Raw genomic sequence first — 13,716 nt, forward strand, 5'->3', positions numbered from 1 at the left:
GGAACGGGGCCGGGGCGGGGCGGGGGCGGGCGGAACGGGGCCGGGGCGGGCGGGGGCCGCTCGCGGCGCTCGACACCGGGCGCGTCCTGCAGCTGCTCGCCCTCCGCGGCCCCGGGAGCGGCCCCGGCGGCGCCGCCGTGGCCAGGCGCGGGGACACCCGGGATGTCCTCGTCGCCCGCGGAGGAGTGCCGGTCGCCCGTGGGGCTGGATTGCTGCAGCTGCTGCCTGGACCTGGCCAACCGAAGCGGGCTGGAGGAGGGGGCCGGGGGCGAGAACAACAACCCGGGCAGCCCCACCGTGAGCAGCTTCCGGCAGCTGCGGGAGCAGCTGGTCCGACAGAACCTCAACACCGACAAGCTGAGCTCCATCATGCGCCAGGACTCCCTGGAGCCCGTCGTGCGGGACCCCTGCTACCTCTTCAACCAGGGCATCTGCAACAGGAACATCGACCAGACCCTGCTCTCCATCCTCCTCCTCTTCCACAGGTGGGTGTCACCGCCGGGAGCCTGGGAGTCGCCGGGGGCCGGGCGCCCTGGGGCAGCGAGCTCGGAGCTGGCAGTGGTGTGGCACTGGCAAGAGAGGGGGACTTGTGTGACCCCCGGGCTGGGGGGTGTCAGCGCCGGTGGGATCTGGGTGGGGAGAGGCACGAGTGGCCGCGTCTGGCACGGAGTCCGTACGTGGTGCCAGCCCATCCCTGGGTGCGAGTCCGGGTGGCTCTGCTCCGCCATGCCCGTCTTGTGGTGCCCTGTGTGTGCCGGGCAGTGACAACAGCCCCCAGCTGTGTGTCTTGGCCGCTGGACTCTGTGCTCATCTCCCTGGCTACCTCTGTCCACACAGACAGTGCCCGCAGGGGCATGGATAGTGTCCAGCGACAGACAGGCATCAGCCCCATCCTGCGTGGAGAGCGCAGCAGGTTCCTTGGGAAGCAGCTGTGCTGCCTCGAAAGCCATCTTGAGCGTCAGTGAGAGCCTGGGTAGGGAACCCGAGAGTCCCAGTGCCAGCTCCTGCCCTTTCGGCAGCTCCCCGGGCCCTCCCCGGCGTGGAGACAGGTTTGGCCCGGAGTGGTACTTCCCATCCCTGGAAAGTGTCTGCGCTGCCCGAGCTGGTCTCGGGGCTGCTCTGGGCAGGCTGCCTGTGCCCCCACAGCCGGGCGTGCTGGGGGCTGCTCCCATCCATTCCCTGGCGGACTGAGGAGGCAGGACCGCGGGGTCTGCCCTGCTCCCCTTCTCTAGCAGTGAGGACAGAGGAGACTGAACAGAAGGTCCCAGCGGCTACCACTCCGCAGGCTCCCCAGCCCTGATGAGGTGAGCCCCAGGGGCGAGGAATGGACAGAGCTGTCTCAGGTCCTGCACTGGCGCTGTGTGGGGCTGGCTCTGGTGACACCCTGTGGGGGCGCAGCCTGTACAGGGGCTAGCAGGTCTGGGTCTCCCCAGTTCGGCCTGGGAGAGCCGAGCTGGGCCAGTAGTGCCACAGGTGCCCGAGGCTGCCAGTGTCTTCAGCGGGTGGGACACATCCACCACCTTGGGGGGACCTGTGGCCCATCAGTGCGACAGGTACAGATGTCTGCATGGCTGGCACGGCAAGCAGCGGCTCTGGGGCTTGCTGCTCCGCCGTGGGAGGGTAAAGCGCAGGGGGAGCAGCACCCACGCGTTCAGAGACACCTCGCCACCCCCTTCCCACCCTACACGCACATGCACCGTGGGCGCGCTCCCGGGCTGTGCGCGGGTGGGCTCACACGTGGCTGCCCCACGCGTGTGAGCCACCCCGGCGTGCCCGCCCCCTCGCCCAGCCAGCGTCTGACGCCGAGAGGCTGCTGCCTCGAGCCGGCCTTGACGGAGACGCTCTTCCTGCACTTACATAATGCCGAGCTGCCGCTCAGGTGGGAAGGGAGGAGCTGGGACACCCGCCAAGGCACCGGTACCTGGCCCGTATGGGGAGCAGTGAACCTACCCAGCTGGGAAGGAACGGGAGTGAGAGGTTCCCCTCTTCCCTGGGGGCCTGCAGCAAGTTGGCACCGTTGGTGAAGGGGGAAGCGAGACACTGTCTCCAGTACGGGCTGCCAGGGCTGGGGTCAGAGCCAAGCACCTGCGCTGCTCGCTGGGGCAGTCAGTGACAGTGCCTATGGGCCAGAGGCCACTGATATGGGTACAGCAGGCTGCTTTCGAATTCATCCCTGGTGGAGCAGGACCTGTGGTGCTCCTGGTGAGGTAGGGAGTGAGCAGAGATGCCAGGGGACAAGGGTTTCTCCCTGTCAGTGCCCCTTAGCACTCCTTGCTGCCTGTCTTCCATGTGTCCCAAGAGGCTCCAGGCACTGTGTTAGTGACAGGCTGTGCCATGGTGTGGTGCAAAGCCGTGTCCCTCTGTCACACCCAGTGTCTAGGCACCTTGGTCTGGAGGCTGCCTGGGTGATCCCCCGTCACCCCTAGGTGGCACAGCATGGGGGAGCTGGGTGCACGGCCCCAGGCACTGGAGCCAGGTGTGCCCACACCTGTGTTTGCAGTTGTTTTGCTCCAGCCTGAACTTTCTCCTTCTGGGGAATGAGCCAACGCATCCAAGAGGGGATAGCCTATACAGCAGAGGATTGTGGGTGCCAGAGGAACACCCCGATAACGTGCCTGATAAGGGCACCCTGCTGATGGCACCAGGGAACCCAAACCATTTGGAGCCCCTTGTTTTGGCTGATGTGCTCCTACGGCAACACAGGAGGAGGGGGAAGTTGCGTGGATACACATCCCTTTGTGTGGCTGACATCCAGGACAGCACGGGATCCCCAAGATCCTAAACCCAGAGTTGAGTCTGGCTCTGGGGCTGGCTGGAGACAACTCAGTCACGGTCAGATCAGTGCTGGGCATCTCAGACAACATACATTTCATCATGTCCAGCCTGTCTCTGGGGGTTTCTCTGGCTGGGTGGTCCCTGCCAGACTCTCCATACCCTTTGCTCACAGCAGGGATGTTGTCAGGGATGCACAAGGAAGGGATGCTCTGGACCAATTGCCTCCAGGGCTGATGCTCCTGCAGAAAACCCTGCTGTTCCAGGAGTGCATGGGATCCTGTGTGGAAAGGGCTTCTCCCCGCCATGTCCTCACACAGGGCATCACAAACTGCTCTCCAGGGAGATCTCAGCAATGCCAAGGGACCAAGCTCACATGGAAGCATCAGGTATAGGGAGGACAGCTGCCACTACCCTCACTGGGCACACCTTCTCCCTGCAGGTGCCAATGAAGTGGGCAGAAAGGTCTTTGCCATCCCTCTGTAATGCCAACGTTAACCCAAGATTGCTTGTCCCAGAGCCAGACACAAGCCCAATTGTGTGTGGTCCAGGGAGAGCAGGCCCATGGCCACATGGCACCTTTCCCTGGGCCAGGGGGGTGAAGGGAGCCGGTGGTGTGGGAGAAGGTCAGCACTGCGAGGGAAGCAGCACCCCGGGTGTGTACTGGCACATGATCGAAGCGGGCCCTACCTGGCTCTGTGTGGGGAGAGGAGGTATGTGCCAGCCTGCTTGCCCACATTGGCCAGTCATGCCCAGCCTCTCCTGGGCAACACCTGGCAGCCTGGCTAGCCTGTGCCCATCCTGCTTTGGGCTCTGAGGGGACACCTCTGCATAGCCAGGTCGTCTGCAGTCACTGCCAGACCTGCTGCTCCATCCAACAGGGTGGACAGTGACCTGTCCTTTGGTCTGAGCCATGAAAGGAGCTGGGGTCCACCTTCTCCCAGGCCTGGGCAAGCCAAGGGAGTCACAGGGAGACAGGGAAGCTCTGTGTGAGTGGTTGAGGGAAGCATGAATTTGGGCAAAGCAGGGCAGCACTGCCCTTCCCACTGTAAGGTCAGGCCAGCAAGCAAGAGCTGCCTGGGCAGCAGTACCAGGGTGGCATTTGTGTCACAGCACCACTTGTTCCCATCTGTCGGGTGTCACTTTGCGGCAGCAATGCAGGAGGAGGGGAGCCAGGGCATAAAGGGCATCCCAGGGTGGCAGGGCCAGGGCAAGCATTCCAGCTGGTCGAGTGGGCTGGAGCAACAAGAACACATTGATGGGGAGAGGGGCCATGCATGAGCGTGAGAGAGGTGTGGGTGTGGGACCGAGCTGTCCTACTCTCCCCCTTCTGGCCCTGGGACAACTCTGCCAGGGAGGGGGCCAGGAGAGCCCCCCTGCCCTCCAGAACCATGCACCAGGGCTTTGTTTGCTTTGCTCCCACAGGACAGATCTGCACATGGCCTGTGGCCTGCAGTGTTGGTTGCAAGCCCTGCACACCACCGAGGTGCCGGAGAGATTTTGTTTCAGTGGCAGGAGTAGCTTGTACTGCTGGGAGGTGCCAACCTTGGTGTACCCAAATCCTCCCAGCGTCAGGAAGATGTCAGGCAGGCAGCCAGCTAAGCCTGCTGTGGTCTCCATCATGGGCATCCCAACAGCTTGGGACCCCCACCCCATCCCAGCAGCCTTGGGGGCCATGTCCTGGCAGACCAGGCTCACGGGGGCTCTGCCACAGCACACTGGGTTCAGCGTGGCTTGGCAGGGCTGGCAGCAGCGTGCGCCACACAATGCACCATGCCTGTCCCTGCCTGCTCCTGCAAGACCCAGCTCCCTCCAGAAGGGTATTCCCAACATTCTCTGAAGCACAGAAGAGCCCTGCTCAGCCCCTCCAGCCCGTTAGGTGGGAAGCATTTGCCCCTAACCACAAGGCTATGGCCAAGGGGGCTGGCACAGCCGAGCCAGTCTGGTGATGCCAACGTCAGCTTCTCAGGAGCCTGTCCTCTTGGTTCCCTGGGGATTCTCCTGCACTACCCATCTGCTGGGGCAGGCACTTGGCTCTGCACAGGCAGAAGTAGGTGTCCCAAGGTCAGCCAGGGATGTCAGCATGGCCCTACAGGGAAAAGGCTTTCCCTACAGGGAAAAGGCTGGCCAGGATTTTTTTCTGTCTTTGAACTGTAAAAATGAGGAAGAGGTTGGAGCTAACGGAGGCTGCAGGGGTCTGCCCTGATCCCAGCATCATGCCCCCTCCCTCCAGCATCACACTTTCCCGTCCTGGTGAGACATGGCCTGATCCTGGATGGTCTCTGCTGGGACCTGACACCACCTCCCTGGCCACTGTCCAGCACAAAGAGGGTTAAAGCTGACTCTGTACTTTGGGGGAGCACCGTGACCTGCATGGGACTTGGAAGAGCTTGGGATATATGTTGTCAGAGCCTGGCAGCTGTGCGTGTGCCCAGGGGACATGACCGTGCATGGGTCCGTGCGCTTTATGTGGACTGCCAAGGTGAGTGAGGCTCTAGGTGGATCCTGCCCTTGGGAAGGACTGAGACCCTCTCTGTAGAGGGCAGAGAATCACAGAACCCTTTAGGTTGGAAAAGACTTCTGAGATCATCATCTCCAACTTTACCCCGGAGAAGAGGGCTGGAGAGGTGAGAGAGGCTACAACCCATCCTGATGCTTTGCAAATGAGCTGCGAGTTATATTTATCCAGGTGCTGCACATGGCTGGCTTTGGGACAGGAGATCATCCTCTGTCTGTGTGCGGAGTTCTATATATATGTATATATCTATTTGAGGGGGCTTTGCAGAATGACTCTGGCAGCACAGAAGAAACTCTGGGCTCTCCAGACTCCAGGATCAGGGTGGTATCCAGTCCTTGCCAGCCCCACTCACAATTCCCTGGGGATGGCAGCCGAATTGGCAGAGGGTGGCAGATGCCATGGGGCAGGACAAGACATTTTCATCTCCTTAAGTGAGACCTTCACAGTGATATGCCTGTGAAATGGAGCAGGACTGCTCTGGGTGGTTTGGAGGCAGGGGATGGTCTCAGGTTGTCCCCAAGGGTTGGCATAGGCGAGGTGAGGGCTGGCTGCTGAGGTCGGGCACACACAGAGCCACAGGTATACATCCTGCCAGCAACCGATTGTCTTTCACATTGTTATTGTTCTGAAATGTCAGGGACGGCAGGGCTTCAGCAAAGGTCCCTGATTTGAAATGCCCGGGATTCCTTGCAAAGGCCAGGCGGGGTATTAATAACCGTCTCTGCTGAAGCTGTGCCGCCCTACATGTCCTTGCCTGACCTCCTGCGGGTGCTGGCTCATGCTCCAGCCGAGCACAGCTCCTGTGTCCCCGGCCCCCGCCGGCTCTGGTCTGTCCGGGCTTCGCACCCCCAGCAGGGTCCAGCTGTCCCTCGGGCCTTGTGGGGCTGCTTGGGCTCTTGCTGGGGCTCCCTCCAAGCATTCGGCCAGGCAGGAGAGCACCAGGACCTGTGAAAGGGACCAGTGAAGGGCTTGAGGGGTTCCATAAACAGGGCTTATTCTGGGCTGGAAGAGCAGATTTGGGTAGCGTGGGGTGCGCTGCACAGCTCTCGCAGCTCCCCTGCCTCCGTCCTCATTACATAACGAGCTGCCTCCCAATTAGCGAGCGGGCACTCCCGCACGCCGCAGGGCAGCAGCTGCCAGCGCCCAGCAGGGCTTCGGAGCGCCCGCTCTTGCCTGAACACGGGCCTGGGATTGTTTTTGGAGGATGCCAGAGGCCCTGCTTTGGGGTTCCTCTCTCGGGCTGGGATCGCTGCAAAGCTGGGTGAGGGGCTGGGGGAGGCAGAACCCAGGCTGGCAGCCCCCTGCCCACCTGCCGTGGGGTTCAAGGGCGCCGCGTGGCCCTCGTGCTGCGGGGGGGCCCTTCAGTGTCGCAACCACCTATGCTCTATCCCCACTCCCCTGAAACTGGACCAGAAAAGGGCAGCCAGGATCTGTGGGTGATCCAGCTGGGGCTGTCCAGCATGACACAGTACGCTAAGAAGCAAGGACAGTTCTGGAGTTCAGAGCCGTGGCTGGCAGGAGCCCCGGGGCAGGGCGCAAGTAACCAGGAGGCGATAACAGCGAGTTCAGTGACAGGACTCCAGCCCCGGCCCGTGGGTGTGAAACGCTTTGCTCTGCGGACAGATTTGTGGATTAAAGCTCTGCCAAGGGTTCAGCCTGCCGTCCTCCCTGGGGCTGGGCATCCCTGGTCCATGGGAGGGGGTAGCATGGTCGGGGTTAGCTGCACTCCCCCAACAGCCAGCCACGATGCTCAGAGAAAGCTGCAGGGTTTTCACTGAGCTGTGCCATACCTGGCACCCTCACCTCAGTGTTTGGCAGCTGTGGGACCCTTTGGGGGGAGCAGTGAGGTGCAAGGGTGCCCAGGGCCCACACTGGGTTGGCGGCAGCATGGGGCTGGTGTTGACAAACACCAGCAAGGTGGGATGTTTGGCCACATGATCCAGGGCTGGTAACAACCAAATGAGCCGTTTCTCCTCTTCCTCTCCTACACCAGCATGCCTGGGGAAGCTGTGACTCTGAGGGCTTCCTACATGGCGAGAAGGACTTGGCTGGAACTGGGTCCTCTCTGACCTCCCCTCCTCACACAACTGCTGGGAGGCAACTTCTACTAGGGGCAAAGGAGGAAGAAGAGGGTCTGGTGACAAAGTTAAAGAAAAATTGCAGCTCTCAGCAGGCTGGCTCGAGGGTGTGCACTTGCAGGCTAGAAAAAAACCAGAACTGGGAGTACAGCCAAGTACCTTTATCAGAGGAAGCAGGCAGCCCCACAGCTGGACACAGGAGCCTGCCAGGGCTCCCTCCACCACCCCACACTGCTTCCAGCCTGACAGGTTGGAGGAGTCTCCACACAACAATCCCTGACCATGCCTGCTGCCTGGCAGGGTGGGTCACCTGTGTCCCCTGCCCATGGACACAGAGCTCACTCTGCCTCCACTGGGCATGAAGGGAAGGAGGACATGTTCCCTGTCAGCCTTCCCAAGGGTAGGTTCCCCTCCAGCCTTCCCTCACTTATACCCTCCCTGGGATTCCCCAGCATGGCAGAGGCCACCACTTCTGTGTGGGCCACACATGCCTCTGATGTCTCCTGGCTTGGGACTGGGACCAGGCAAGGCCAGCAGCACCGGCTCCACAGGCAGGGGGTGCATCCCTACCCAGGCACTTCCAGGTGTGCCCAGGAATAGTTGCCCTCTGCTCTGGAGCAGCACATGCCCTGGATTGGGTGATTTATGACCCCTCCAAGGCTCTGATGGGCATGACCTGGGTCTCCATGTCACAGGGCTCTTGGTTGCATGAGGCTTCTGCATGTCCCACACAGCTCCTGGAGGGCACCAGCTGAGGTGGGGGGTAGTGCCAGGCCTCAGGGAGCAGCTCAGCCAGGAATCTCCAGGAGGAGGAAACCAAGATCGGACAACTGGTGTGGTGTACTTTGGCAATGCTAGGCCCACAGCCCTTGGGACTGGCACAACAGCCCCATGCCAGTGCCATAGGGCAGGCAGTTGCTGTTCAGGATGGTGGGATTGGCATGGCAGATGACCCAGCTGCCTGTTTGCCTGTGGGCAGCCCCTGGCATTACCTCTCCTTTCCCAGAACCAGGACAAAGCTGCTGGACAAGACCTGGAGCCCCTCAGCCCTGTCCCACACCCAGCCCTTCCTGCCATAGTCTCCCATAGGCCCCGGCCATCACCAGTGTCCCCAGCCACACTTCCCTCTATTCCTGCAGGGCACAGCTAGGATGCCCTGGCACCGGCATCCCCAGTCCCTTGGCTGGCACCACCACAGTTGCAGTATTTTGGGCTGTGACAGGCAGAGTTTTCTTAGCTGTGTGTTTGCAAGCAGTAGCTTTTCCTCTCCCACTCTGCTCTGACCCTTGGAGCAGGAGATCTGGCTCTGCAGAGCAGCCTGGGCAGCCTTGGCTCTGCGCCTTTCCCAGTTTGCTCTCCAGTGTCTCTGAGGCCAGGCTATAAACATTTCCCACGCCTCAGACCCTCTGAAGGGCCTTCCTCCCATTGAGCTGAGTCCTTGGGAGAGAGCAAGCCAGGAACGCTGCCACGGAGCTGTGAGCACAGCCTGGAGCAGGGGGAGAGCCAAGACTGGGGAGCCAGGGCTGCTCCTGAAGCCCCAACCACCCCTCTGGCTCCATCGGCCGCTGCCAGGACAGGAGCATCCTCTGGTGTGTGGCACTGCAGTGCCTGGTGCAGGTCCAACACACAGGGCTCAGTACAACAGCACGTCTTGTCCCTGGGGCTGTGGGGAGAGGGCATGTCCCCTGACCCACAGCACTATGGAGGTATGGGATGCCAGGCAGCAAGAGATAATCCCCTCGTCCTACTCCCTATCTCCCCTTGCTCCAGCCTGGCAGAGCTCTGTTGGGCCTGCCGAACTCCAAGTCCAGTTGCTGAGGAGGGGGTTGTCATTTAATGTCACCCAGGAGGGAGGCTGGCATCTTCTGGGCTGAGGAACAGGCTGTGTAAGGGTTTAGGCGCTGCTGGCAGCTTTGGGGTGTCCTGCAGGGCCACTGCTTGGGTGATATCATCATTGGCTGGTGTCACCACCTCTCCTCACTGCTCGATGACAGCCACGGGTGCTTTTTTTCCCCCAGAGAGCACAACAATTAGTGTCACAATTAGCCTGTATTGCGGCTGCTGTCGCTGTTACCAAAATAACCACAGGCACAAGCTGGGCCCGGCCTGATGAACCTCCTGTCACTGTGTGTAGATGCAGGAGCTGCCATGCTGCTGCCTTGGGGATGCAGTTCACAGCACTGGCCCCTCTCGCCCAGCCTGCTCCAAGCACCCATCACTGTGGCCTCTGGTGCCACAGGGTAACTGTGAGTCCATGCGCCCTGCTCTTTAGGAAGAGCAAGGTGGTGTGTTGCCCACCCTGCTCTGCTTGGAGGAGCAGGAGCAGGTGGTGGGACAGGAGCCTGGCAAGGCCAGGGCCATGGTGTGCTAGGAAAGGGCCCCCCCACCACTTGGGGTGCAGCTGGAGCCCCATGTAGGACCCTGCTGCTGTGGGGGCATTGGGGCAGCTCAGAGGGGCTCCTGGGGAGAGCTGGCACAAAGCAGAGTCCAGCAGAGCTGGGAGCTGCTGCTCCCACTGTGGAGGTGCCAGCAGGGCTACAGGTGACACCCGTGGGCTGGGGGTGCCCTCCCGCTATGCAGGGGCACGCGGAGCTGTCCTGCGCCGTGCCGCTGACACCAGGGGTACAGGCAGGGCCGTGTGTCAGCTGTTAGTCAGGGCAGCATGTGCAGGGGGTGCCGGCAGCGCTCGTGCATCTGCACACGGAACAGCAGCATTTGTTTGGCACACAGAGTGTGTCACAGGGTCACAGAGACATTCAGGTTGGAAAAGACCCCCAAGATCGTCAGCTCCAGGTACTAAACTAATGTGCTTGCACATGTGTGTGAGCAGGGCGCACCAATGTGCACATGCAGGGCACACGCTCGTGTGGGCTGCAAACACACGTGTGTATGCAGGGGGTGTGGGCGTGCTGCGTGTGCACGCGCATGTGCAGGCAGGACTCGCTTGTAGGGGCTGCAAGGTGTGCCGTGGGTGTGTGCACCCAGCGAAATGTTCAGGAGCCACATCCCCACGTGAGGGTGTGGGGCTGTGAGGGGGCTGCAGCCCCCTGCCCGGCCTGACCTGCCCTGGCCACAGGCTGCATAGGGATCCCTCATTTACTGAGTGCCTGGAAAGAAACTTCTGCTTCTTCATCCCTCCAGAGCATCCCGCGCTGTGGCCTCTCAAAGGCCGACAGCATCCTGCCCAGCCTCAGACTGAGGAGTCCATGCCCTGAGCAGTGATGTGGGCAGGGCTGGCTGGAAAGACCCAGGGGGACTGCAGGGAAATCAGTGACTTACTCTGGTTTATTTTTGCAATAGACCCAGCTCCATGGGGAAAATATTGGAGGTGGCAGAGCTGAAGCAATCTCCCCCCCAAAGCATTTTCCAGCTTCACTCCAGCAGCTGCAGAACTCCTTGGTTTTTTCCTCAGTCCTTGGTGCCTGAGTGTTGCATCAGAAAGGTACCAGGCAGGGACCGGGAACCTCAAGCTGTGAGACAAGGACCACCAGCCAGGCTCTGGTCTGCCCATTCTGGAGCCCTTGGTCCCTGCCACTAATGATTTAGGGCTTCCTTTGGGAAGGAGGCTGAGCCAGGAGTCAGGGGGCCAGATCACAGGAGGTGGGAAAACAGGCACAGCTGCCAGGGCTGGGGGCAGGCTGGGGTCTGCCCACCCCACCTCCCTGTTGCTGACACCTCTCTGCAGAAGGTGGCACAGCTGTGGGAGAAAATGCTCTCCCCATCTCTTCTGTCTTCTCCACAGTGAAACCAGCACGCTTCATGAGCTGCAATGGGAAACTGAGTCAAGGGACCCCTGGTGTGGGTGGTCTGGACTTGTCCCAGCAAGGGAACAAAGCTGTGTCCCAGGGGCTGCCACCAAGCCCACCACCAGCCACTCTGGGGACAAGTGCACACAGAGGCCTTTCATCCCCCCAGGGAGGGGGGCACCCGCGCAGCTCGGGATGGCACACTGGCCATCGGCCTTGAAAGGGCCAATTGAGTGCAGCTGAGGTCATCCCCCAGCATGTTTACCCCGTGGCTGGAGCCCCTGGATGCAGCCAACACCCAGGCTGTCTCTGCCACTGCAAGCTGGGGGGACGCAGCCACAGGCAGAGCCAGCATCGCCCCTGGGAACAGAGGGGCTGGAACGGGGTCACGGGGTGGCATGGCCTTCCCGCCGCCGTACTCCCCGAGCCTCTTCAGAAGGAGGGACTGGTAAGTAGGGCCTGGTGTGGGTGAGGGGGGGAGCACAGGCCAGCCCCGGGGCTTGGGGGACAGACCCCGGCCTACTCTCTGCAGTGCCAGCACCCTGCTCAGTCCCTGCTCAGCAGCGTTGCATGGGCTGGAGTAGTGCTGACAGAGGGGGATGTGCATCATCCCTCCCACAGGTCCCAGATGGGCCCACCAGGGAGAAAATGCTTTCTCACGTCCTCACATCAAACGCGCGTGTCCTGGGGCACCTGCATACGCCCGGCTGTGGTCCACAGGCGGCACAGCATTCTCACCCTGCCCTGGGAGGGGATTGTGATTTGTGGAGAGCTGCCTGGCTAGGTCTTGCTCCCAGCAGCAGCCGTGCTGCACTGTGCCTCAGTTTCCCTTTCTGATGGGGAAATTCCACTCTGCTCCCCCTCCCCGCTTCAGGAAGGGTCACAGCAGCACACCCACTAGTCAGGGCTGCTTGGCCTCTTCCAACAGCCAAGTGCAGGCACATTCAGTCCCCCCTGGATTGGGGCATTTGGTGTCCTTTGCAGCATCCCTGGGGTGCACATGCCCTGCCAGCACTAACGCTTTCTTGGACACTATGCCGTGTGTGGGCTCTGCCATCCAGCATCAGCCTCAGGGTGATGAGCCCCTGGAGGCAGAGGCAGCAGGCAGCCACTGAGCAAAGTTCCCCCAGGCCCATATCCAGAGGGCAGAGATAAGTGGGCAGCCAAGGGCAGTGGGGCAGCACCGCGTGGGCAGTGCCACCCCAGCCCCCGGGATGGGGGGGGCGTTCTAGGGGCCCTGCTTCCACCCCTCGGAGGAGACCCTCTCGCTCTATGTGTAAGTCGCTCTGTGGACGCGAGAAGGACCCGTCGTGACCCCGGGGCTTGCACACGCGTGTGCACACACAGGGATGCCGCTGCACGCGAACACGGGCAGACCCCTCCCGGGCCGTGCACCCCGGCCCAGCGCCTGCAGTGCCGCCCGTGCCCGCGGGGGGGCCCCCCCGCCCGGTGCGGGGTTATGCAACGGCGGGCGGGGCCGCCGCGGCCGAGGGCGCCCGGACGGTTCTGTACTCCGAGCTTCTTCGGCACCCCGGGGGCGTTGTTCTGCACCCCGAGGGTGTGGTTATTCTGTACTCCTGGTTTGTTCTGTACCCCGGGACTGTTCTGCAGCCCAGGGTGGTGGTGTTTAGTGCTCCCGAGTTTGTTCTGGACCCCAGGTTTGGTCTGCATCCCGCGGTTGTTTATGAACCCTGGGCGTGTTCTGTACCCCGAATTTGTTCTGCACCACAAAGTCATTGTTCTGCACCCTAGATTTGTTGCTCTGCACCCCGGGTTGGCTCTGCACCCTGGAGTTGTTTTGCTCTGTACCCCGAGTTCGTTTTGTACCTTCACTTTGTTCTGTACCCGGGGGCTGTTCTGCACCCCGAGGGTGTTGTCCTGTACCCCGCGTTTGTTCTGCACCCCGCAGTTGTTGTTCTGCAGCCTGGAGGCGTGTTCCGTACTCTGGATTGGTTCTGCACCCCGGGTTTGCTCTGCACGCAGGTTTTCGTTTCCCCTCCTGGGGTTGTTTTTTACGCCTGGGTTGTTTTTCTGCTCTCGTTTCTGTTGTTTATCACTCCTGTTTCTGTTTGTTTTGCACCCCCGTTTCTGTTATGCGCCCCGGTTTTTTTAGCAGCCCGTTTCTGGTTTTCGCTCCCGTTTCTGTTTTGCACCCCGGGTTGTATTTTGAATGCCCGTGGCTCCCCTTTCCCTCATGCCCCCACTTCACAATCACGAGGCCTCACTGTGAGGGACCTGCAGGCTGCACCTACAAATGCAGACCGGGTTCACCCCTTCTGCGAGCACCCAAGCAGGTGCGTGTGTCCCCCTCACTGAACCCCCATCCTGGGTGCCCAGGAGCACAGGAAGGGGATGCTGAGGTGTGTGGGCTGTGGGGGGTTGTACTAAGGATGCCGGGGGTGCCAGGACTGTGCTTGCAACAGACAACGGATGTGAAGTGGGGCTGCAGAGTAGGGGGGACACAGTGCTGAAGCGCGGGGTTCTTGCACTGGGATGGTGCCGTGCTGTGGTTCAACTGGAAGGGGAGGAGGGGCTGCAGAGGGGTGCAGTACACGGTGTGAGGGGGCAGTACCGGGGGCAGTGTGCCGTACCGGGGGCAGTG

The 13,716-nt window shown here is 61.4% G+C and overlaps 1 protein-coding gene across 1 annotated transcript in view; it reads left to right on the forward strand.

Annotated features, from left to right (window-relative positions):
• Positions 1-85: 85 nt before the first annotated feature.
• The window catches only part of TSC22D3 (TSC22 domain family member 3), a 16,163-nt gene continuing 2,532 nt past the window's right edge, over positions 86-13,716 (forward strand). The window contains exon 1 of the mRNA XM_042039935.1: positions 86-485. Coding sequence (XP_041895869.1) covers positions 163-485 — 323 coding nt within the window. The 5' untranslated portion in view covers positions 86-162. The remainder of the gene's footprint in view (positions 486-13,716) is intronic.

The sequence above is a fragment of the Corvus kubaryi genome, unplaced genomic scaffold, assembly GCF_017639235.1.
Source record: "Corvus kubaryi isolate FWS band 111438036 unplaced genomic scaffold, C.kubaryi_AGA036_p1.0 37395, whole genome shotgun sequence".
NCBI classification, from domain to species: Eukaryota; Metazoa; Chordata; class Aves; order Passeriformes; family Corvidae; genus Corvus; species Corvus kubaryi.